This window comes from Meleagris gallopavo, chromosome 4, assembly GCF_905368555.1.
Source record: "Meleagris gallopavo chromosome 4, MGAL_WU_HG_1.1, whole genome shotgun sequence".
NCBI lineage: Eukaryota > Metazoa > Chordata > Aves > Galliformes > Phasianidae > Meleagris > Meleagris gallopavo.
Window position 1 is genome coordinate 9,937,633 of NC_139407.1, and position 26,593 is coordinate 9,964,225.

The window sequence follows — 26,593 nt, forward strand, 5'->3', positions numbered from 1 at the left end:
ACACTTCAGCTACAAAGAGGCACAGGACTGTACGAGGGCACAAACTACGTGCTTCCCACCCTTCATGGAATAAGAGATAGCATATGTAACTGTTGCTACTTGAGACAGTAAGCAGCTGCTGTTCATACTTGCCTGCCTTCTAAATTGGAGACGTATTTGCCTCCCTCTGTTGTTTTTCTTTTTTTTCCCCCAGGTTTGAGCATTGCTCACAAATCGAATTGTGAAATCTGCTCCCTGTGGTCAGAATAATTTCCACTTTGTATTATGTATAAACACAGTCCTAAATTATTATGTAACTGAAAGTAAAACGGAATGGAGCAGGGGGTGGAGCACTGAGTACTCCACCAGAGCAAACTTAATCCTAGTTTCCGTATCAACTTGCTACATAGATTTCCGAAGCTTGTAAGTATTTTACAAACTTTAACATACTTTTGCTTTCTTCAAAATGTCTTTCTTGTATTAAAAGATTGAGAGAATTCATACTGCTTAGCTTCAATTATTATTATTATTTTTTAGTTGCCTTTTAAGACTGTTATAAATGAAAGAACCATACTTCAAGTATATATCACCAGCTACCTGGTGCCTCTCTCACATTTCTCCTGTAGGAGAGGCATTAGAAAATATGGAAAATTGGTGCTAGTCAGTGAAAGTTTGTCATTGTTTATTAACAAACTCACAGAGCAAAGATAAGGAGGAAAAAAAAAGACACTTCTGTGAGACCAGTGAACAGAACAAGGAGAGAGGTAAAAGATTGGGAGAAAAATTATTTACCAACTTGACGTATGCTCTTGAAAGAACGTTAAATATATGTACAGAACTGAAAACTGCAGTCAAGTAGAATCCTACTGAAAATGGTGTTACGGAGATAGAGTAGCTGATAGTAGTGTACTAGGAAAGTATTATCTGGTTAGTAAGCCAACTAAACAATTGCATTCATGAAACTGCTATCCAAATAACACTTTCTGCATAATGAAATCCAAAGAAAGAAAGAAAAGGACACGTAGGGGAGGAACTTGTGAAGGACTGTATTTTTAAGACCTGCAAAATTACCTGCAAAACTACCTCTGTAAAAGCCAGAAATTCTCCTAACTGAGCATATAACACAGCATTTATGATTTCTTCTATGTACAGCAGGTATATATATGCTGCTTTCCTTTAAAACAGTGTGATATTGCAGGAGAAATTCCTGATTATCATTATTTCATTATGTTTCATATTTCATTATGTATTATTTCATTATTTCCAGATAGACAATAGCACAGAAATTCCTTTGCCCATTATAAATGTGTTCATTTCCACATACAGATACTAATTTATTTGAAATGTGACAGACAAATGGAAAGATACCACTCAGTTATTTTCTCTTGGAATGATATATATAAACATAGATTGACATAGTATAAACAAATGTAAGTATAGAATTCCTTTCTTTGGAGCCTACTGGACTGTTCTGAACTCCAAGAATACAAGCAACTTTATAGCCTGTCATAATTACTTTAGCTTTGCAGATTCGAACAATAAAGATCACCAACATTATGTATCCTACTGCCTTTAAAATTGTTTGAATTCCCTGGGGAAAAAAATATTATTGGCAATTCCATTCTAAGGTGTCTCAGACTTTGACTGAAAATAGAAAAGGATTGAAGAGAACAGAGATACAAGCTGATGTGGAGTTATTGGGTAACAGGAATAATATGCTATATTTTTTCTGAAGAATTAAACGTCTCATCTCACTTCAGCTTGCTGTTACTTGCCTTTGCATGAACAACTTCCAGGCTGTGGCCAGTAATATATCTAATACAAACTTCCTATTGTCAGGTGCTGACAGTTCTCACAAATACTTTTCTCTGTGCACAGAGAGTTCTGCTTTACGAAGCCAGCACAGGCAGGAGCAGAAATATGTGGGAACTGTTCCTCTGTATTCTGTCAAAAACGTTGTAAAATAGATCATTTCTGCAGGGAGGCTAGCACAGGGTATCACTTTCAGGAAACAGGACAGAGCTTTCAGGAATCAATAAAGGACAGCAGCCCAACCTCAACTGATGGAATAAAATTGTTAGTCTGCACATAAGTACATTTTTTATCCGTATTATTTTTCTACATGATATGGTCTTGTTGCTGTATCCTCTCATTTGTCACTACACCATCAGCTAAAAAAGCTAAACCCAAGGACAGTAAATACCCTTGCAATCATGTTTTTCTGTACACCTTTAAACCCATAATGAAGGATAGTATTTTTAAAGATTATTTAAATTACATCAATATAATGCACCAAGAATTCTCAAAATATGCTGCCAGTTCTCTAGAGTCAATGTGTAGTGTTTTTAGGCATAACAAAAACAACTCAATCATATCCATTCACTGTGTGTACATGCTAAAATATTTCTGCTTTTCAAATGTATCATTTATTTACTTTCTTTTCAGAGGGCAAAATTTGCACAGACTTCAGAGATAAATGCAAAAAGGCTGCAGAGCAACAGTTTTTACTCTAACATTTTAGCTCTAAGCAGTTGCATGTCTTAGTTTGCCACAGAATCCCCAGATAGTGTATTTTAGTACATGGCAACTGTTTTTTGGTTGCTGTCTTAATAAGAACAACATTTTATCTATGAGATCTTTTAGGACAAACTGGAATTATTTTTCAGAGTTGCTGAATTCTGAGTCTTCCACTCTTGATGAGGCAAATCGGGCTATTTTTTCTATTACAATTTTATGACCTTATTACCTATAAAGATATCACACCTTAACAAAATTGTTCAATATCACTGTCATAGATGAGTCATTACTAGTGATGATCTTTTCAGCGCAGGCCATCATCAGGAAATCCAAGCTGTTACTACAAGTTCACTTACTATAAATACTTCTTGGCTCTCAATGTGAAGTTGTAGTGAGTTGTATACAACTGAGGTAGCAGGCAAAAATGTCACTAGTTGGGATGGCAAGCTGCCTTTTGTGTTTGTCACTCACTAGCTTGCCTTTTAAATTGCAGAGGTGCCTTTCCCTGAGTTTCTGAAGTTTGAAAATTGCTCAGAAATGAAGAGGACAAGTCCCTACCATTTGTTATTTGTTATCTGCTATTTATCAGTCTGAGAAATGTATATGAAGCATTTATTTATATATAACTTATTTTTCTATAAGTAGTTCCCAAATTTTTATTTTTTATTTTCACACAGCCCAGATTTCCAGTTTCCATTCTACAGATTTTGCTAGGACAGCAGATGACTCTGGGAATAAATGCTGACATATTTTCAAACAAGTTGACGCACTTCTCTCTGTAAGGACTAAAATTGAGTAGGAAGGACTGCTAACAGATCATGGGACAATTTGCACAAAGGTCCCTTTTAAGCAGGAGTTCAAAGAGATGGAATTTATAACAAGATCCCCAGTACCTAAACACACAGATTATCCTTTCACAGAAAAAGGGGCCTCCAATTCTAGATAAATGATCCCAGAACAAACAAACTTCTTCACTGTTTACTTGCTGAACAATGAACCTTAGTTGTTGATTCAACAACTAAGTTGTTAATTTCAAAGGTTCCTGAGCAGTAAAGTACCTTCTCCTCTTCTTCAACCAGTGCTGTTACAAAAGCTGGTGCTAAGATCCCATGCTCAGATGAATCTGAAGGAAGACACATTGCAAAAAGATATCATTTTCATCTAAGCTGTCCATACTATCTCAGCGTAAGCAGAGATCTCACATGGCCAGGATCACCTTTAAGACAATATTCTGCAATTCTCTCTGAGAGGTCCAGGCTGGGAGCTCTTCACATTCTTTAGCTCCATCAGGATTCATGGGTAGATAAGGCTAGTTATTCAAGAAAATGATTCTTCTCCTTTTTTTTTTCCTTTTTTTTTTTTTTTCTTCTTCTTTTTTTGTGTGAAAAAACAACGGAAGAGCAGAAGTATTTGGAAATCATTTATTTGCCAGCAGGAGGTTTAGTATAGAATTAAACTGTTGTCCTTGCTGGTAGGTTATTATCAGCAGGTAACAAACCATCTTACAGTATTTCATGCTATAATAGATGAGATAGGTCTTTAATGGTAGCAAAGGGTGATCACTCAGAAATTGTTGTGACTATAAGCTGCTATGAATTGCAACCTATAGTTTAATAGTTCAACAATTAACTCTACCACTAATGCTCAGAAACTCTTTAAAAAAACACCTCTGATTATCCCCTTTGTCCCCCTGTGGAACTGTTTTAGAAGGCCTGCTTTATAAAAATACCTTTAGACTATAAGGTTAGACTCTATGACAGATAAAAATCTTATATCAAAGTTCCTAGACCAGTACACACATGACTAGAATTTGTTGCATCTTTATAGCCCCTTTTTAAATAAGAAAAAGGTCTTTTCAAGAATAAAAATTCAAATGAAACAAATTTATTGGATGCAAATTGTTTTTGAGTAGAAAGATTGCCGTATGGTGAATAGCTAGCCAACAATGTCAATTACTGGCTGTAATACCTGCCAGAAGGCTGTGAGCAGGTCAGCATGAAGTGCTCAGTACTTTTCTTCCCTACAGTTGAAAAAACAGCTCAGGATGGTGTGGAGAAGTTTGTTGCCTATGCCAAAGCAAGGACTTAAGCTTATTGGTAATGTCAGATTCTTGTCTCCCACAAAAACCGTATGTGCAGATACAAAATATGACAATGCTATTTTTGATATAATGATCTTGCTAACAAATGATCCTGTAGAAGATTCATTTTGTGTACAGGAATAACAACACTGACAAAATTTCATTCAGCATATCCTAAATATCACATAACTGTTAATATGCTGTTAACTACTATTAGCATATTATAATTTTGTACTCAACGGTGATGGAAAATTGGGCACAAACTCAGCTGCCTTTCTTGAAGCCACACTGGCTAGTTAAGAATTACAGCACCTACACCAATAGTGCCTGCTTGTACCTCTAGCAAGTAACAAAGAGTCGCTGTCTTCCTAGAAGGGGAAATAAGAACAGGATTAGGGGAAGGTATTGAAGGAACGTGGAAATCTACGCTCCTGACATCCTGAAAGCTGCAGCTGGTTACTCCTTGCAAGAGAAATAGGTATCTGCATCCCTCACATGGCACACGCAGGACAGCCATGTTATCAGAAGAAGCCAGTGTTTGAAAGCAAGGTCATGCATGATTGAACTTATCTCCTGTGACAAGATGACTTGCTTAGTAGATAAGGCAGAGGCTATGGATGTTTTCTATCTGTTTTTTAGTTAAATGTTTGACATGTGAGCAAGCAGCATGCCCAGGTGGCCAAGAAAACCAATGACAGCTGACCTGCATCAGAAATATAGTGGCTAGCAGGATCGGGAAAATGATTTTTCCCTTGTACATGCAATAAGTGAGACCTTACACTGCATTCAGTTTTGGTCCCCTTGCTGCAAGAAGGACACTGAATTCCTTGAGAGTGTGCAAAGAAGAGCAACAAAGCTGCTGAAGGGACTAGAAAACAAAACTTACAAGGAATGGCTGAGGAAACAGGTTGTTTGGTCTAGAGAAGAGACTGCGAGGAGTTCTTATTGGTCTCCACAAGGAGAGCTGTATCAAGGAGGGTGCCAGTCTCTTTTCTCAGGTGATGAGTGAGAGCACATAAGGAAATGGTCTCAAGTTGTGCTTGTTTAGAGATTCAGATTGGACATTAAGAATTTCTTTACAGAGAAGGCGCACAAGCACTGAAATGGGCTTCCCAGTGAATGGTGGAATCTTCCATCCCAGGAAGTACTTAAGTGTGGACTAATGGCACTAATAGACAAGGATTAGTGATGGGACTCAATAGCTGATTACTGGACTTGATCTTGAAGGTCTTTTCTAACTCAGATGATTAAGTGATTCTATGAATGATGATTCCCAGCTTGAATGTTATATTAGATCGTCTAAAAGCATTTTAAAACAACAGGCACCTGCATACCTGTTTAAACTGGGTGCATATAACATGCTTTTAAGGATGTGGGAATGGGAGTAACAATAATCTCCTGCAGGCTTATTTACTGTAGCCTGCAGTGGAAAACACAAAGTATGGTTTATATCCTTGCTTAGTATAGTTTGGTGGGGCTGTAGTTGCTAGGTAGAGTTTTAACTTATGCTGATACTTGGAAGAGTCATTGGATCAAATAGTGTTTCACATTTCTGGAGCAGAATAAATTCTGATACAACAATTAAAATAATTAGCTGTACTTAGGACTGCTATGTGCAGCACAGATTACCAAAATACAGCAGAGGGAATGAGAAAGAAGGTGGCACTGAGGGTTGCACTGGTTCCTCTTTTCAAGACATGCTGGGGATTCTGGAAGTTGACTTGATGTTGTGATTGCTAACATCAGACAGTGGTGATGGCAAAAGTCAAATGGATTGGTCTTCACATCTTCACATGTCGCCTGACTGCTTACAGCTTTCTTCCATTAATTTTATTTAATTTTACATCATTTTTATTTAATCATAAAGAAGTCTACAGCCTAAGTATCCTCTGTATTTTATAATATAGTAATTAGTTATATGGGCACAAGAAATGAGATTATACTCTGACTAATATATATATGTATAGAAATAAAATAGAAAAATTAGATAATCTTTTGCACATCCCCATATCTGATTTGCTGCACATTGCTTGCAATGTGTTGTAAATGTAGAATAATTAATTTTATCTTTTATTTTTTTGCCTTCCATTTATAGCACTCAGCAGTACAGTATCAAATTGCTTCTTGAACATGAATTAGTTCATTTTCTCAAAAGCCCTGAAGGATAATGAAATGGGAATTTTATTTTATAAATGAAAAAAGATCTGAAGAATCTAATGATTTGGGGTCTGGTATGTGATACTTGGAGATGAATTTTTTTAAGAGACTGTTAAACATTCCTGAGGATTGTCTATGTCCGTATATAGCTCCCAGTGTGCTCTGTTGCTGCTGTGATAACTCAATTATTTTTTGAATTAAGATCTGTAGAGGACACTTATTTCTTCAAACTGTAACCACCTGTACCGGAGAAACTTTCATCTGAGCTAGCTGACTGTAGGGACTAGAAACATATGCTTGGGGAGCATGAGGCAAGTCATCCTAAAGGCAGACATGCAAAGCAACTTAAAACCAAATTTCATGTGGGAGGGAAATCATAAAATCATCAAGGTTGGAAAAGACCTCTAAGATCATCTAGTCCAACCATCCAAACGATTGATGCTTGTGAAAAATCTGGGTTAAGTCGCTTGCCCAAATCACATGGAGATGGTAAGATGAAGTGAAGGTTGAGATTGTTCCTCAGAACTACTAAACTCAACTGCTCTTGTCATTGAACTTACATTTTTCTTTCCGTTATCTTCTGCTTCCTTTTGTATTCAGATGAAGAGATTGATACAGTCTCTTTCACAAGATTGGCCTATTCAGCAAACATAATCCATTTTGGTCAGAAATCCTGTGTGAGAAAAAGGAAATTATTACACCATACTATCACTAAAGATTTGGTAACTTTTTAAAGTTATGAATTCACAGGAAGGTAAGGAGAGTAGGATTCAGTTTCTATTTCTGGGGAAGAATATAGTTCAGTGATCATATAATCCTCCTACTTCTGTTACAACAGAGCTTTCCCTCCTTCCTTTCACCTCCACTCTCTCTTATGTATGCCCTTCATCCAGCCACGTTACTCAAATTCTTCTCTTGTGTTGCAAACAGCATCACTGATTTCTGTTCCCTGGCTTTCACCGCATCGTTCCTGCTGGAAGCCTTTTTTGATACCTTAAGTTCTGCTTGCCTCTGAAGATCTGAGATGGAGTATGTTTATTATGAAGAGACTGTTGGAGACCAAAAAATCATTGCCAGGAAATCTCTTCTGTAATTACGTGAACTAACCACTTCTGACTTTGCAAACTTTGTGCAGATTTTCTAGGCTGCCAAATAGAACACATTACTAAAAAGCAGAGTTTTAATTAAGTGGTTATAAACATTTTCTCTAGTTCTTTTAGTTCTTTCATTTGCTCATTTGTTTTTGGAAATGACTGAATTATGTTTGATAAGACTTTCAGTATAGGAAATTTCAGATCTAACAATTTCATCTTGAGCTGAAAGTGACCTAAACAGTTTTATTGTTAGAAACATAGCTACAGAAGGCCCTAACAAAACTGTAGGCAATAGCACCTTTACATAAATAGAAATAGGACTGTTTCCCCAGTCTATACATTTGAAATTATCAGAGTTTAATTTAATTTCCTAAGAAAATAATGTTTATCCAATCACACATCTGTGCATGTTTTCATATTTTTGCTCCCCTCCTCTACCACATTATTTTTTAATCCAACACCTAATTTCATTAAAGAATTTATATTGGAAGAGGTATCTAAAGATCAGCCTTCCCAGCTTCTCAACTAAAGCAGGGACAACATTAGTGTAGGTTGCCCCAGGTTTGGCTAATTTTTGAACATTTCTAAGGATGGAGATTCCACAACTTCCTTAAGAAGCCTCCTTTATTGTATAACTGCCCTCACTGTGTTTTCTCCATTTCTTTTACTGTATATCCCCAGTAACAGTTTATTTCTCTCTTCTCTATAACCTCTTCATACGGTGGAAAAAAGAACCAAAACAGGATCTTCTTTGCCTTCTCTTCTCCATGTTGCACAAACCGAAGTCCCTTAGCCTGTGTGTTCAGTCTCCAAACAATTTAGTGCAGACTTTCCAGTTTTGCAGTCTCTCTAGTACGGTGGGGCTAAAACTGTACCTAGTACTTCAGATGCAGCTTGTATCATGTGGAGCACCACTTCAGAAACATAATGGATTTTTTGAGCCCTTCATCTTCACTTTCCATCAGGTGCTGGGTAGTTTAATCCAGTCCGCAAATGGGAGACATTTTCCATTTGTTTAAAGACAGCTTCATTCATTTCAGGATCAAGCATCCTTCAGCAGACCCTCACTGTTATGTCCTCATGTTGATTCCTCCTTTTATCAGGCCTCACACTCCTTGTACACCAGAGGTTCTTGCTCTAGATCTATGCACCCTCTGGTCTTCTCTGCTCATCTTTCCTTGCAAGCCTGTATCGAGCAATTGCAGCACAAAGGTGATGTGATGTCCCACCACATCTACTTAATGCTAGCAAGGCCACTGTCCTGTGTTTATGTGAACTGACAATTACTCCCACTTCTTTCACAACTATACAGCTCGACTCTCAACTGCTCTGTTTAAACAAGTGCAGTTTAAGAGCCCTCTCATCAGCCTGTTCCATAAATTCCCAGCCTGGAAAAGCTTAAATCAGACTTAAATCTAAGAAACCAAGTCCATCTATGAGACAAATTAAAATCAGACATTGTAACTTCACAGGCTATCTGTACAATATGAAAAACGGTAAATAAATTAGTAGCTTTGGAGATTTATTTTCTTGCAGATTATGTTGCACTGCTTTTATCAAAAATACAAATATTAATATTCAGATAAATTGTACTACCAAAGTGTCTTCATATTTTTCTGCTGTATGTCTTCAAAGTCTTGCTGTGAATACAAAATTCACTGTTATGACAAAAGAAATTTCTTGTTTCTCCAACCCCAGCACCTGCAAGTCTTCAAAGTGAATGTAGAAAAAAAGTTATAAAGGAGAAGGAAAATGTGCTAGTAAGTTTTTATCATTTCATCTATACAGAGATAATAAAAAGGAGAATGAGCTAGTTAGCTGCCATAATACCTACTATGAAAACACTGCTTAAAAGAAGTGGCACACTGGATTGCTGCTGCCCTGACCTTGTTTCTGTGTGGTTTGACTCATTTATTCTTTTCTAATTTACCTTGTAAAATAGAGGAGAACGAAAGTAAAATTGCATAGCTGGGCTGACACATAAAAAGCAACTATTGAAAACAAGTGTCATGCTCTGTTGATGTAATTAGGGGAACTCTTCTAGCCCTTTACAAATCACAAAATTATGCTGATGTTAATGACTTTCCTAATAGCTAACTTAGCTACAACTTCTGTTCTAATTTTCATCAGAAGTCATAAAAAAATTATTTGATGACAATACAGCTGTTCCAGATTCTCTCTCCTCTCTTATATTGCAGTGTTCAGAGATACAGTCTAAGATGGGTGTCTGCTCTCTAGATAAAAGTAATCCTTTTGGAAAGACATATCTGGTGTTTCTATGAAAGTCCCCTGTAAAATTTCAGCCGGTTGGTTGGAATGCTCTTGATAGATTATCTGAGAGCCACTTCGAGATTTATTGCAGCTAAATGTACCTGCCTGATCCAGATTCGGCTCTGCTGTTCTGAGTGATGTTGCAGTGAGCTGGGGGATGGCACAGCCAACACAAAACTCTGCTGGAGCATGGAGAAAGCTGGAGAGTCAGGTAAGTGTCATTTAAGCAATCTGACATTTCATGAAGTGTCTGCAAAGCTCTTAGTGTTACTCATATAGCTTAACAAGAAAAACTGTTAATGCAGCAAATTTAAAGCTTGGAAATATTTCCAGTATTTTAGATAAGATTGCTAGCTCTCTATTATTTTCTGTTATCTTCTTTTCACACTGTTTTCTACTTTTTCCAGCCTCGGGTCTGGATTTTTACAGATCCTTTCTTTTTTTCTTTTTCTACAGTTAAATTCTAGCTAACCTCCTGCAACTTGTGAGGCAGAAACTCCTGACACCCAAGTGTGTTCAGTATAGGAGGACAATTGCAACTGTTCAGACTTTCTAGCACTCGTCAGAGTTTCTCAAAACGCTTTCTGGATGATTCAGTGTCAGTTGCATCTCTAGTAAACAGCATGATCTGGTGGCCTTCTAATAATCCACAAGGTTCCAGATGGAACTCAGTATCCCCAAGGTTTGCATACAACTCTCTACAGAGAGGCTTGGATGCCTGTACACACTCATCTGGCCATGCCCTGCCAACTCTGTCAGCCTCATCTGGGAGCTGGACTGCTAGGTGCCCCAAATATAACAGCCCCAATCTCGTTATTTTTTCTTTTCTTTTCTGTGACATATGTTGCAATACCTGTTCCTTATTCAGTTGAATCTATTTTCCTACTGAAGAACTCAGTGCATGCAACTCTTGACTTCGGCTGTTCAGGATAAACAGTTCTATGAAGTGCACGTCAACACCATTGAGAGAGCAGACTTTTCAGTTTCCACCACTGCTTCCACTTTCACTCTCCATCCTCAGTATACAGAGCACTATTTTTTGTTAACACAATCAACTTTAGGTCTAGAAAACAACTGAAATGCTTTTTTATTTGTCTAACTCGTACTCACAGTTTAATCACGTTTTATATGTAGCGTTTTGTTACATCTTTGTAATTATCTAGCTATTTCCTCTACTGTACTACAAGACTACCAAGGTTGGTAAGGAGAGGAAAGCCTTCAAAAGAGCTCCAGGGATATTCACTCCCTTGTTTCCCCTCAGAGTTATAAGACAAATCCTAACCAGGTTATTATTCAGTGCAAGAAATAAAATTTGTCAAAGTTCAAAAAAGAAAAAAATTAAAAGTGAGCATGGAAATTAGTTTGCAACATCAGTGTGCATTTCTATGACTTACCATGTGCTTTTAATTATATCCTCTTGGGAAGTGACTTAGTTAGGCTATAACAGGGTGAACGTGCTATGAGACAAACCTCCAAGACAGCCTAGAGAGGTCCAGGAGAGTGCTGTTCCACTTCATTTCTGAACAGGCTGCCTGTTGGAGATACACCTCTAAGTTACAGCTTTCCTCTAGTGTTAGGGTAGACTGCAGTCTTGCCTTGTTTTACCTTTACTCCAGGATCTCCAACTCAATAGCCGAAACCTGAATCATGTTTTTCTGCAAAGGTGAATGAAGATGTGCTCAATCTACAAGCTCTCCAGATCATGAAAGGAACAAAGGGAAAAATCATGCAACAAACATTCCAAACCAGATGAAAATACAACTTTTATCACAGATGTCAAATAGAAATTGATGTAATGCTGTTATTTTCGGTTTCATACCTTCTGAGTGAGGGTAATAAAATCTCTTCCACTGAGGAGCACTTCCAATTTCAGAACTGACAAATTTATATAGAAAGATTAATACTCCTTTTCTTACTTGCTCAGTTCACCACCTGCAAAAAGAAGAAAGGAGCCTGTATGAAAAAAAGTCATTATCAGAAGACAGTACTTAGAAACATAAGAGTATGCTGAAACATCCGCTGGAACAACTGCAGAAATAGATGGTTCTCTTCAAGACTACTTCAGTTAAAACTACAGCCTAGAAAAGCTTTCCAGATTAAAATTAATGACACATGCAGACTGCAGCTGTGCATATTTCTTCACTCAGGCTACAAGATGATGAATCACTGGCAACCCCACCTCTTTTCACTCTTCTTGTCTTTCTGTACACATGTCAAGGACAGCAGAGCAAACTGCTGTCTTACAAGTAGCATAGACTTACTAAAACTTGTGGCCTCAGTACTTGCAGGCAGGGCTCACTACATTGACACTGTTGCATTTGGCGAAGTTAGGAGATTCATCACAAGTGAAACAAACAAGCACAGCTTTAGAAAAACTGCTGAAGCTTCCTGCTATTTTTTTTTCCATTCGTTTTGAACTAGTGTACCTGGCTCTTCTCACTTATGTTTAGCTCCTGCAGACCCAAGGAAGACAAGGAAAAGCAGGTAGGAAAATTAGAAAAATCTACATCTGATATATCGCATCAGATATGGTTACAAGGAATGCTGTTTTTTTTTTTCACCGCAAAACCTTCAAAGTCATTAATACCCTGCTGAGATTCAGGGTATGCAGTATACTGCTACTGAATTAGAAAACTTACCCAGACCCAAAACAAGATAGAATACAGCTCAATAGATCTTACAGCTTTATAACATCTATAGATATACCTGGATAACTTTAAGATTTTACTGAGTCAGTCCAATGTTCATTTTCTGCAGAAGTTGAAACAAAAGTTTTTCACGGTGTACTCTTTTGTTCAATTTTTATAGTAAAATCTGAAGGAAATGCAGTGAAAATATCTCCCTGACCTGGAGAGAAATTTTTACTGAAAACTTCATCTCAGAAACACCTCATCTGTTTTCAGTGTAAAATTTTTCGAGATGTAGTGAAGAATTTAGATTCTTGTACTCTTGAATGATGAGGTAGACAGAGGAAGACTCTGGCCTAACAATGTTGTTTTATGAGGGGTCAGGCTTATTTCTCTCAGCAGAAACACAGTGTATACATATATGTTGGGGGAAGAGTGGTGTACACGCTGGACAAAGATGGAGCTTTGTTCTGATTATCTGTTTAGCTGACCGGAAAACAAAGTGTTGCTATCCTTTCTAACATTCAAATTTAACTCCAGCTTAGAAAAAGCAATCTACAGCAGATGGAAGTCCTGAGGATATAAACATCAGATAGTTTTACTCATTTTCATACCCTCTTTCTTCTATTATTCTGTATTCAGGAAACACATGACTTGTGCATTGTGCTCAAAAAACTCTATGCTACTAACCATTGTTATCTCTGCTGGTGTTATCTAACAGTGTCTGAGTGTATTATAAACACATAGTGATACAAAAGAAAGGTCTAAAGCTCATACATTTACTGATAGAGTAAATGTAAATTCTTCAAGTACCTATACAACTTTTTTTGCAAGGGAATATTTGTGAAACTTTTCCAATGTTCTATAACATTTTATTTTTAAAACAGTTCCTTCTTTCTTCCCTTTTTCCCCTCTTTTCTGTTACAAGACAAAAAATCTCACTCATCTCCTGCCTTTATGTAACTGAAAACATCTCTCAGATTCATGAGATTTTATGGAAGGCTGTAGATTATTTTGCATAATTTAGATGGCAAATGAATATTTCAGCTCTCATTTTAAACTGTGTGTGATTACAAGATAAATAGGTCACAGTGAGGAAGAAGTGGTTTTCTAGTAGATTTCATCCAGTTAAAAACAAATGACTCAACAGTAATACAAATTTATGCACTGTGCATACGTGACAATTTTCATCAAGAAACTGAGTGAAATACTGCACTGAATGTTGACTAATGAATAAAGGTTGAGAAGGTCAACTCAAGTTCTGCACTACTCTTAATAGAAGTGAGCTTTCAGTACTGACATGACACAACAAGATGAAGGACAGGTAGCTACCCTCTGTTCTTTTTAGAATCTTGTGTTGGGGACCTAGAGGCCCCTGACTGAAGAATGATCCTGGGATGGAATAAAGTATTCTGACAGTTTTAAGGGAATTTTGCTTGCCTCTGGTCCTGAGACATCCTGCCTCTCAGATCCAAATGTACCCTGAAACAGACTTGAAGGCATTTACCAGAACCTACACTAACAGTTTATTGCTTATACTATATCAAAAGTATGGTAGCACCCGGGAACTCAGACAGAATGATTTCTCTCAAAGCAATTGATGTCACCCATTTTATCCCAACTTAAATATCAAGTTAAAACAAAAACTTTGATTTAAATCAGCGTCCTTAATTTTTATATCTGTTTATATATCTCAGTTACTTTCTTAAGAAAAGGTCCACATTATCACTAAAATAAATTTTCAAATCAAAGAAATCTTTATATTAAACATACTAAAAACATATATTTCTTAAGTGGCTTTGCAAGTTATACACTCAGTATCTTAACTGTTATCCTAGAAGATTATGAATGATTTTTTTGTTTGCTGGTTTATTTATTTTTTTTTTTTTTGCATTTTGCATTTTGCATTTTGCTTAAAACTTGTATCAGTATCTGTTCTGAAGAAATGAGAACATAAGTAACACACTTTAAGAGTATCTGAATCATGTCTTGCATGAATTAAATGAGTATCTAAAGTAATTCTGAGACAGAAGAAAAAAGTAGCACTCTCAAAGTAGTGCATTTTTCTTTCTGCTCAGTATCCCTCACATTTTCTGAAAGACATGGATTTAGAAAAATCAGCCTACATATTAGAGTAGGATAAAAACCTCAATCTTATTGAATTCAATAGGATATAGATATTATCACCCCTACAGCTGACCATAAGTTCAGGTCTATGGGATGTGACTTTTCTCTGGGCCATAAAGAATTCTAAAATAGGTACTTGTCTCAGTGTCCAAAATAAATACGGCACTTTTTCCCAGGTATGTAGAATTATTCCATTTTTTACTCACAGTTTACTAAGAGGGAAGAAACTTTGTTTTCTCCTTTCCTAATAGGTCCTTCAGTTTTGAAGTAGCTATTTCAAATGATGAAAATGTTCTCAAAGTGCTTGTGAACTGAAACAAAAATAGAGTGAATCCACAAAGCAAAAAAATACTTACTTTTTGGGTAGAGTTGTTGCACTGTAATGACTGAAAATACGAACATTTACTCAAAGTAGTGACATTATGACTTTCAGAAAGCTCAAGCTGACCTTAAAAAAAAAAAAGGTTCCTTTAGATTATATACGCTTATATAAAGCAGTACTCTTTAGAAAATTACAATGCGAAGAAGCTTAATTAAAGTAACATTTTGCATTTTTAAACTACTTAAAATATTCTATTATGTTTAGAACTTAACATTGCCTGTCTAAATTTGAAACGTAAGTTAAAAAATATTTAAGGAAAATGAACTGCTAATTAAAATTCTAAAAATCCATTACAAAAAAAAAAATCTATACTGATAAACAATGTGAAGAAGTGCTAGAGTAGTTATAAAGATGAAAATACTAGCCTTAAATCTGATACTTAAATGTGTGTACTTTGTTGGAGATTGAAGAGCCCATCGGGCAAATATCAGTACACTCTTCTCTTGGTATTCACAACTGGCTGTAGTTGGAGACAGTAGGTCTTGAGGCCCTCTCTGCAAATCCAGAGCCAACTTTGCTCTTCCTAAATCCCATGTGCTTGGACCTCTGGCCCAAGTGCAAAACCTTGCACTTTGCCACGTTGAACCTCATTTAGGCTCACCCGGGCCCATCTTTCAAGCCTGTTGAGGTCCCTCTGAATGGCATCCCTTCCTTCCACTGTGTCAACTTCACCACTCAGCTTGATGGCATCAGCAAACTTGCTGAGGGTGCAATCAATTCCGTCATCAACATCATTGATAAGGATGTCATAAGTTACAACTTTTTTTTTTCTTTAATTTAAAAATGTCTCACAATACTGCCTCATTTCACACTTTTGATACTGCAACTGTTGTGTTTAATCTTCATTAGTGTGTGATATAATTCACTGTCCCTGAGCTAAATACTATGCTAAGTCTGAGATACTGTCTAACAGCTGCTCCTGTGGTAACTATTTTACAAACTCAAGGTTTTCATCTTCTCTCCATCACTATGGTAGACCTTACACTTTGACTTTTAAAGTTCCTTTCTTTGATGCTGTTTTTTATTTTAAAAGCCTACCCCCTAATGCACAAAATCTTTAATTCTATTTTAGTTCTCTGTTGAATATTCATTGCCAAGGCATGAAAATATAACAAATATATTTACAGGGACTGCCTAGAAGCATATATAGATCAGTACCTATTTTGCTATACAGACTTCAGCTATGACTAGATCTGCTGGTCCTTTTCTTATTTGTGTTGTTTTGTTCATGTCCTTTACAATCTCTTGTGGTTCAGGTGCTTACTTATGCAGGAGAGTATGTTCTGAAAAACATTTTCACTGTTTTCTGCAGCTTCTGAGTTACACTGAGAAATTAGTGAAAGTAGATTTAAAAGGAAAGCTCTTGATCTAAATAGTAATATTCAACTAGAAATATCTTGCCTAAAGACTGCTGTACTTCTTTTGGGTTTCACAGCTGCTGTGTCTGCAAGATTGTTCAGAGAGATATAAAATCATTATCTGCACCAAGGACTAACTTCTTCTTAGGCCAACAGCTAAGCATAGGATCCATCTTCATAAATGATACAAGCCCCAGGCTTCAAACATGTTTTGCAAAAGAAAGGTCAAAGGAAAGATTTAACTTCTTTCATTTCAAATTCTAATGTTTAAGATATTGACTGGAATAATAATGATTCTGTGACCTTTTGGCAATGTTTTCAAACAGGCATTGCAAACTTTACTTTCTTGTTTCTTTGCCTGGCATACAGGAGAAGGAAATCTAACTGCATGACTATCGAAAGCAAATGAACAAGTATTCCAGCAAACCAAGAACATATCAATGCATAAGTGGTGGCAGCTAAGCTCCCACACATTTGCTTGCTCACCATTCCCACAGTCAGATGTACAGAGGATAAAACAGAAAGGACAGACGTGAGGAAAACTCACTGAGATAAAAACAGCCTAATGAATAAAAGTGAAGGATAACAGAAAACCCAAACAGAAGTGATGCATAAGTAATTACTTGCCACCTCCTACCAGTGGATCAATGTCCAGCCAGTTTCCAAGCAATGGCTGCACTTCAAAAAATTCACTGTCTCATCCCCAGCTGTGCTTTTATCTGAAATTTTAAAACATGTGATATTATATGGTATTGAATATGCCTTGGGACTGCTGTCCCAGCTATGTCCCCTCCCAGCCCCTTGAAAACCCATAGTTTATTTGCTGGCAGGGAGGGAGAGTGAGAAACAGAGAAGGCCTTAACTGTGTAAAAAACTGTTCAGCAATGGCTAAAATATTGGTGTATTATCAGCATTATTTTGGTCACAAATTTACAACGCAGCACCATTCAAGAATCTATGAAAACACTTAAATCCATCCCAGACAGTACAATAGTTAGGGTATATGGACAGTGAGAGAAGACTGCTGTCAGTGTATTTATATCTATGAGAGATCGTTGTGAAGGAGAGAGCTGTTGTAGACTGAGGATCAGTATTGAAATTAAATGCTCAAATAAAGAACTTGTAGGTTCAGGATCTAAATTCTCTAATTAAGAACAAAAATACTCAGTTATTCCACAAAAGCACTGTTGTGAGTTCCATAGTTGTATGAATATGATAAAAGCAAACGTTAGTATTTTTTTGTGCTGGTGTTAGGTAATAAGAGCCTGTATTCACTTGTGGTAGCTAAAGGTAATTGACAAAACGTATTCAACTCTCAAGAAGATAAAATCACAGAAGGAGCAGGAACTTGTACTTTTCCATCTTGAGCTTTTCTCCTGAAAAACGCCTGGGCACACCCACTGGAAAAACCCCTAGGGCCAATATAGAGAAAACTCATTCTGGAGGAAAGCAGGCAAGGAGAAAGGACAGCATTATCTTGCACTACATGATACCACTTCTGTGCTCAGATTCTGAAGGGGATTCTGTCTCTGAGAGCAATTCTTTCTTCAGGCCATCATAAAATGGCAACCAGTGGGACTCTTTTCTTTAGAGACCTGACTGAGAGTGCAAATGTTTAGGTCCCAGAAGCCTGATATTAATATGGTAGAGGATGTTTGACATAGCAGGAGAATCTTACTTCAGCAGGGTAAGAAAATGTCTTCCGCTCTTGCACATTTTCTCAATTGAATGATTAAAATTTTTATATTAATAAACTATGGAAACAAACAATTAAGAATAGTGAACCACTGTAGATAAAACTAACTTATAGAGCAACTACATTTTTCGAATTATAATTATCACATTTCAAGGATGCACTGACAAATTTACAAGCAATAATAATAAAGGAAATCAGATACATGGCACATAAATGAAGTCACATAATTTTAGCTTTCAGTAAATTCCTTTATGTATGCATGTAACTTAAATACTACATAGAACTTTGAATATTTTCTTTTGACTATCTTTTTTTTTTGTGACAGCTAAAACAGCAAAATCAGCAGCTGATTCTGTCTTGTTAACTTCTGTCATCTGCTTAAGTTCCTTTTTTTTTTTTTAAGGAGACAATAGTTCTACTGTGGCTTATATTTTACTCAAGGATAAGTGCTTTATTGCAACTTGGATGAAAAAACTAATTTATTTTTTCAAAACAGATTATTTCTGTTTATCATAACTCTCAATTGCATCTTACATAAAAAAATAAATAAAAAATATTCACTACAGTCTTTAACCCCTATTCTGGTGTTGCAGATTACCAGGTTACAACCTACAAGGGAAAAAAATACATATATATATTTGAATGTGAACTGTTTTGCTTTCTTTTCAAAGTCCAAAGTTCAATTGTGCATAAAACAAGGGCAAGTATCAGAGGCGCAACAAACTTGATTAATGATTAAACAGAGTAAGAAATGAAAACTTAATGCTAGCATAAGGAAAGTTTTAAATAACAACGTGTGTTCAAAGCAGAAGAGTAGTTTCTCAAAGTAAGCAAGCGAGATAGCATTCTTAAGTTGCTGATAGTAGTTCGCATTAAATATTGAAGACATTCAGGTAGAAAACTGCCCTGAATTGTAGAAACAACGTATTAGGTGATCTAATGGACCTTAAGAACCTCTTGCTCTATAAACAAATGAAATCCCCTAAATATTACAATTAGTAAAAGGTCTCTTACCTAAAAACTAAGTTTAATTTTCAAATAAGGAACAATTATTTCCTTACTATATGATGGTTGCCTACTGTATTGAAGAAAATCAGAGATCAAGACAACCACATTAATCATTAAGAAGACAGTGTTCCATTGTCATCACAGAGAGCTAAAAACATTATTCAAAAAAATGAAACAAATGTCAAACTAACGTCAACCCTGGCTCATTACTCACTAGGTAGTGTAATGGATTATTTTCCTTGAATGCTTTTTCTACGATATAAATTTGATAACATATTTGGCCTAGACTTCCCCTTCAAATCAGCTCATAAGGCCCCAACATATTAATTATGAATCAAAAGCTGAAAAACACTTCAAGATCCAATATAATTTTTGTCTGACATTTTTATTAACAGCCTCCGTACTTAGTTTGACCAAAACTAGCTTGTAAAATGATCAGAATGTTTACATATTGTTAAATGTTTATAATACATCTTGACTAATTTTGTTAAAGTGTGTTTTTAAACACAAGAATGTTTTTTTTTTCAGCTGAAGACAAGAAATAAGATTTAAATTTCTTAGCATGTATCCAGAAATCTTCCATAAGATTATTTCTGAATTTCATTTAAATTAATACATTAAAAATAGTAATTAAAAAAGATAATTGTTATGAACTGTCAAATCAAGTCAAAATAAATAGAATTCACATTAAAAAATGATAGAAGAGTTGCTTTGTTTTGTTACTTTAATATTTTTACAGAAAATGTGACAAACATCAGATTAAACAGTGTGGAAAGGTGGCAGACTTTCTGTTATATTGTAATAAAATTACTCAAGTGTTTTGACAACAGCTAAGTTGTATGTATTTCTTTATGAGTCCTGTTTAAAAATGTATTTATTGCATTAGTTATTAATGCTTTGGTTTGAATAGTCGTATTCTTTTTTATTTCCATTGGTTGTGGAAATTGTAACAGGTTCAGCTTTGTTTTTAGACATTCTTTGGCTAAAGGTAACGGAAATAGTTCAGAAGATGGATAAGATATTATCGATCTGGCCATACTTTCATTAGGTATGAAATTGAATTTACCTTTCAATTACATACTTCTTACATAGTAGATTTTGGACACAAAAGTAATACAAGAATCTGGCACCACTTTCCCTTATTGAGTGTGGAAATTCAGGTGATGGTGTGGTTACTATATTATCTCACCAAAATCTTTTGGTTTGGGAAGCAAGGCAATTTAGAGTATTTTCTGTTTAAAACAGTAACAAATACTTGTTACAAGTACTTTTCAGAGCTCCCCTGAGGCACATGCAAGTATTGCTCTCTTAGGCTTGCCAGTAGATGCTTTAATCACAGTTAAACGGCTTGCAGCAAGTTAGCAGCAAACCTGACAATAAAGTATGGATAGGCCTTTCACTCTAATATATTCACTAGCTTTTTTTTTTATTATGCTCTCCGATCAATTTTTAAACATGCACTTGTAAATTTGTGTGGATATAAACCACAATGAAAGAAACTTATTTTGATAAGAAATTAAACACTGGATCAAAATCACAGTTGCAGGTAATTAACCTACCTCTGTGAAGAAGACTTATATGAGCTCAAATAAAAGGGTTTGCGATTCTGGAACAAAAGTTCCCAGGCTGTGCAAAATAAAACAGTTAATGTACAGCTCACACCTTCTCATTTCCAGTTGATACTCCAATGAAAGAATTCTTAAATGCTTCAATCACTTCCCAGTATTAGATGGACATATAGTAGGTATAATACTATAAATATCTATTGCGTCTAAAAGTTTAAGTATCTATACATGTAAATACAGCACTGGGCATATGGGTATCTAGCAACTCACATATACGCAGTCATGATATTGTAGATCATGTTACAACTGTAATGATTTGAAAGATTTGGGTGGCAAAAAGGAAACAGGGTGGCAGGGGAAAAATCTGCAGGATAGAAAATGGAATAAAAGATCTTTAATACTATTCTTATATTAAAGTAGCCTGCAGTGTGAACAGATAGGAAAACAGGATGAGTTTGTAATTTTACGTCATCTGACTTTCTACTGTTTCATAAACTGACTACAAGCTACAGATCTGTTGATCTTTCAATATACACACAACAGTAGTCTTGCCTTGATTGGATGTCTTGTCAAATTAATTCAGTCAGAACTAAAAAGAGTTATGTGAAATAAAATTATGACACACTATCTTCTTGGTTGTATTTTTCAGAAAATACACGTGAAAAATATTTGTCTCCAGTACCAACTGTACCTACTTTTGAACAGCTATTTCTTTTGCCTTTTAAAGAATAAGACTGGACTAACCATCTTCTTCCTATGGTAACTACAAAATTAATATTAATAAGACAGTAAATACAAATTATCTGGTTTTTACTATTACAGTTGTTATTTGTAATTGCTTCCAATTGCTTCCTCTCCTGCCTTGTTAAGCAAGGTTAGAGTTCTCTTTAGGCCATTGTCCCTTGCTTTATTCTTTTTTTTTCTCTGATCAGGCTCCATCCAGTTAATGTATCAGCCTTCATCTCCATGATAATCCTCAAGTTGTTTGAACAGTTGCATTTGAAGACTTCCATATTCCTTTGCAGTGAAAAAACCAACGTGAACATGTTTAAATATGTATGCTGGTTTATGCACATTAGGTGTTTCCTTCCTGACTCCACTTTCCTGTCTTAGAAAACTGACCCTGATTCTAGTGCCAGCATCCCATTCTCTTGTCAAATTGTTTACTAAGGTCTAACGTTTCTGCTCTGTCTTCCGGGAAGGAAAAATCAGGGGTGTCCTCTGATTCTTGTTATAATACCTCTTTTATTTTTCTTTCCCAAAAATCTTGTTATCTTTCAGCTTTTGTTTAAGACCTAAATGGTGAACAGCTGCTTGTTTTATACTAACTTCCCAAATCAATTTGTTGTCTTCCTTTCATTGCCTTACATTATAATACAAAAATACTGAAAGGGATCCAAATGAAGGGACACATTAAAATCACAGTTCGCAGTGCAATAATCTTCCAGAGGAGAAAGAAGTCTACTTTCTATCCTTTTATGGTTCACTCCATGCAAAATTTTATTCAGGGCAGAAGGAGTCTTTTCTGTACACAGAAAAATTAGATGTAAAATGACATACAATATTTCTACAGGGCTAAAGACAGAAATTTCATAGTAGTGGGAGGAAAAGTAATTCAGTATAAGAGATTTAGGAATTTGTTATTTTTTGTGATACATGGAAAGAATTGTAGGTAATATACAAGAAATAATTGACTCTCTTGCATTATGTCTTACAAAACTAGCTTAAAAAAACCACACACACACAAAATATCTTTTGTTTAAACAATGTGGCTCTGTGATTTTACAAGTTGTCAAATGTACTTGCTCCACACATGAACATATGTATACATATTTTTAGTATCTAAATAATTGGTGAGTCTTTTCTCAGCATAAACAATGTGTATACCTTCTATTTAGCCTAGTAGTCACTGTTTTTCTTCTAGTGCGTATGTACCAAAGACAGAAGCAAATCACTGTAAGTGGTCAGAAGTTCTGAAAGACTTGGAGCTGATCAAGACATCTCAAGTAAGTTCAAAAAAAGTCACTATTTCATAAAATCATAGGAGCAGACATAACTACACATTTAGCTGTTTAGCACAGTACTCAGTTAAGAGAGTCAGTGACAAGGAGTATGAAGTAGGATATTATTTGTGTAGTCATTTAGGGAATAGAAAGCTAAAGGGAACTGGAGATGAAGCTCTATTTTTTTCCTTTTCTTCCAGAATTTCTTTAATTGGATAAAGAAAGAAGAAAGGGGCAGAGGGTATGGTAGTTAGCTCATCCTGCAGGTTACTAGGTGACTCTCAGATCACTGTCTCACTGTGTTCCAGTATCTGGATTAATTAACCTGTTGAACTTGAATCCATGGCTCTAGTTTTTACTTCTAAGCCTGTTATTGTTCATAACTACAACTCTTCTTTCCTTTTAGGACATTGATGTCAGTTTATATACTGCAAACACAGACGAGGATGTAAGTATAATTAAAATGTGACTCAAACTGGTCTATTATGGTAACTTCATTTCTTTACTAGCAATTTTTTCCAAAGGTAGACTTGCTCTCATTTGAGAAAAGTTTCAGAAACCAAATCATTTGCCTTGGAAGGCAGAGTTCTGCAAATTAAATTACTTATGATAAATTATGTAAGCTGGTACTAAATAATTTTACTGAACTAGCTGCTATTAAATTTATTCAACTAAAAGGGATGATCTAAAATGATCTTATCAAAGCAAACACTGAAAAATAATGTTGATACTCATTTGTAATTGGAGAAAGTGAAGGAGTGACAGAGAAAATACGTCCTAAGATTATTATTTAATACCATGCACTAGAATTCTATAATAAGAAAAGAAGTTACTTACTTGAGAAGTGCAATATGGAAAGGAACTGTGAACATCTGCCAGTGCAATTCTCTGCTTTTACAGCCTAGAAACAAATAATATGTAATGTCAAGGATTTAGCCTTATAACTGATGGAGATTATGATTTATCCTACAAGCAGTAAATTAAGTTAATTTTTAATATAATTGTTAACTAAGTTGTGGTTTCCATAAACTCATTCCTGAAGAGACTTTTTCATAATTTACTGTGGAATTCAGTCTTCATTCTATGCAATCCTCTAAGAACATGAATCCAACCAGTACCCTACTCCTAGCGGTTACTTTTAGCATGGCCCTGGTGCTACATGAGCTGGATTCACTGCTGTGGTGAAGTTGGCAGTAGCCTGCTCCTGAGACAACCTCCTCCTGACAGCATAAACATTCACACAATGACTGTGCCAAATGCACACAATACATGATTCCGGTATGCAGAGTTAATGAGATATCCTAGAAATAATGGGCTTACTACATCCGTGCAAAATAATCTCAGTGTGCATGCAGAATACGGTAACATTGATGCATTCAGTGCACCTAGACAGCCTGAGAAAGCAGACTCTGATGTGTCTGTGCAGTTACCCCTGTACACAATAGGAAAAAAAAGCTGCAGAACATACATGTCCATTCTCACACACCCGTTCTCTTGACTGAATTGAGCCACTGAAGTTAACACACTATAAAGGCCAATTTCTTAGCTGGTAACGTCAGGAAGATTTTCTTAAAGTGGAAAGGCTTGATGCGAAAATCAGACAACCTGGGGCTTGTTCTTGGTTTTATTGTTGACTTGGTGGAAAAAAAAAATGGTACTTCTGTGCCATTGGAGCTTTTTTTTCTTATTTGTAAAATATGGGTAATATCTACTTTCTTTTTCCTCCTCCACTCTCCATTATTCTGAATAATGATCTCTCAATATAAGTGTTAGAACTACTAAGAATATTAATTTAATTCCATTAGTGTTAATTCTTTACCATATTCCTATCCTAATTATTATTTTCCTGTGTTGTTTGTCAAGACATAGTGCTTCATTTTGTCATAGGAAATTGGCTGGCCTGTGTGTGATATATTAGCTCTTAGTTAATTTTTTGCAGATACTCTTGAATAGTTATGAGATACTAAGTAAATAAAAATCACCACTTTCTGGTAAATTATATCCCACATTCACTTATCCCATTTTAATCTTAAAACTGCTACAACTTTCTTTTATTATTATTATTATTTTTTTCCAGAAAGAATGCCAGGAACCCGTAATGAGATGCTTTTTTTTAGAGATGAAAGTGATTCTTCATGAATGTAGTATAAAAAAATGTAGTAGAACACAGGATGTATTCAACATTTGGAAAAATGGAAATGCGAGATTTGAAACTACCCATGTAAGTAATACCAAAAGTCTGTGGATAAAATGGAAAAGAGAAGTGTTTCTTCAAAATCAGAAATTCTGTTTCTCATAGATCTGGAAGAGGCAAGATGGTATATATGAAAGCAAAGGGGAATCAACCAGGAACACATGCACATAACACTGAGAAAATTACACATATAAAAAGGATAGAGCAGTATTTGGTGATTGTAGAAAAACACTCCCAGGACTCATATCCAAGAAAATACTTGTGACATGCAGACATTAATGTTTGAATGTGTGTATATAAATAATAGTTTGTAACTTCAGTATCTAAACTTGGGTATGTTTAGTCGCAAATAGAGAAGTGTCCCAATTTTCAGAGGGATAAGTGACTTAAACCTCTCACTGAAGCACTGTATCCATGAAAGGTGACCCTATTCAGAAATCAAGCCAGGAACAAAACACGAATACCTTAGAAGACTCCAGCAGTGCTTTCTGTAGCAACTGACTGCATTGGAACTATTGACAAAAAACAGAATTAAAAGGGTTAGTTCTCTATCAGAACAAATAGACAAAGTACCTTGCTTTACTATTGCATTTTCTTTTTCAGTTGAATTCCACAACATCAAAAAAATGCAAACAATGTGAAGAATATGAAGAGAAAAATTTTACAGAATTTATACAGAGTTTTGTAAAGGTTATACAGAAGGAATGCAAATAATACAATGACCAAAATACTCAAGCTGGGAACAGTGACTGTTCAAGAAACATACCTCAGATAAAATAACACTGAACTAAAAAGAACTTCACTTCTAGTCCTATTTGCACAGAATAAAAAATAAAATAAAATAAAATATCTTTAATGTGTAATGTTTTCATAACTGAATACGTGCAAGTAAAAAATAAAGGAATTTAAGATTTTTTTCCCCTGGACATAAGGTATTTTTATTTCCTGGTAAGTCCACTGAAGAAAAAATTATTGTCCAACTTATTAAGCTTTCAGTGAAATTTTTTGAAGATGTTCTAAAGACATCCACAGTGGGAACTTTTCTGTAAAAATCAGTTCAGAGCTGATTGAATGAAGTTTCAGAGAAAAGCTCTTCTTTTATTATTATAATATAGAATTATCCCTATTAAAGCAACTGGCTATAGTCGTCATTTTTTTTTATCTGAAATTCATTATTTTAGCATCTGGGTTCCCAGAAGTTCATCTCTTGCTCTATTGTTTTGTCTGATGTGTCTGACAATTTTCCTTGCCTCTTTTTTTTTTTTTTTTGAAACAAAAACAAGCTGAGGTCTACTTGTCTTACATGCCCATTAGCTCTCTCGTATCCATTTCACTATGGTTTTCAGCTCAACCGAGCTAGCTTTTTACCTAGGACTTCTAAGTCCAAAATCAGAGTATTTATTTGAAGATTTTTCCTTGCCTGTTTTATCTTTTGTATGAAAATTCTTCTGGTATTCTCAATAGAAAGTAATCCCAGTGCTTGGTTCTGTTGTTCAATGATTACAGATTATTGATGATTACAATTACTACAGTTT

At 35.5% G+C, this 26,593-nt stretch overlaps 1 protein-coding gene and 1 long non-coding RNA gene across 6 annotated transcripts in view; one reads left to right on the forward strand and one right to left on the reverse strand.

Annotated features, from left to right (window-relative positions):
* LOC104910533 (uncharacterized) overlaps positions 1–26,593 on the reverse strand; it is an 85,040-nt gene that overhangs the window by 51,366 nt on the left and 7,081 nt on the right. Inside the window, exons 3-10 of the long non-coding RNA XR_014882826.1 lie at positions 25,523–25,570; positions 23,702–23,765; positions 17,230–17,311; positions 15,209–15,300; positions 11,918–12,030; positions 11,704–11,753; positions 11,493–11,630; positions 7,294–7,406 (exon numbers count right to left, since the gene is read on the reverse strand). This is a non-coding gene — a long non-coding RNA (uncharacterized LOC104910533). The remainder of the gene's footprint in view (positions 1–7,293; positions 7,407–11,492; positions 11,631–11,703; positions 11,754–11,917; positions 12,031–15,208; positions 15,301–17,229; positions 17,312–23,701; positions 23,766–25,522; positions 25,571–26,593) is intronic.
* Positions 254–25,989, forward strand: IL15 (interleukin 15). Of its 5 annotated transcripts, XM_019614492.3 has the most exons (8): positions 356–402; positions 9,526–9,587; positions 10,213–10,309; positions 21,511–21,620; positions 22,786–22,867; positions 23,271–23,312; positions 24,942–25,085; positions 25,662–25,989. In XM_019614492.3, the coding sequence occupies exons 3-8, from the start codon at positions 10,256–10,258 to the stop codon at positions 25,770–25,772; spliced, it is 543 nt and encodes a 180-aa protein (XP_019470037.1). In that variant the 5' UTR covers positions 356–402; positions 9,526–9,587; positions 10,213–10,255; the 3' UTR covers positions 25,773–25,989. The 5 variants fall into 5 exon arrangements, with proteins under 5 accessions (XP_019470035.1, XP_003205459.1, XP_019470036.1 ...); XM_019614490.3 differs by lacking the exon at positions 9,526–9,587 and having other exon boundaries at positions 254–402; positions 10,190–10,309; XM_003205411.5 differs by lacking the exon at positions 9,526–9,587 and having other exon boundaries at positions 269–402.

Bases quoted from the DNA above. Each gene is read 5' to 3' on its own strand.
- IL15 (XM_019614490.3), top strand. From the start codon at position 10,256: ATGGCACAGCCAACACAAAACTCTGCTGGAGCATGGAGAAAGCTGGAG. The intron at 10,310-21,510 runs GTAAGTGTCATT...TGTATTTTTCAG, and splicing joins GGAGAAAGCTGGAGAGTCAG to AAAATACACGTGAAAAATAT. The intron at 21,621-22,785 runs GTAACTACAAAA...TTTTTCTTCTAG, and splicing joins CTAACCATCTTCTTCCTATG to TGCGTATGTACCAAAGACAG.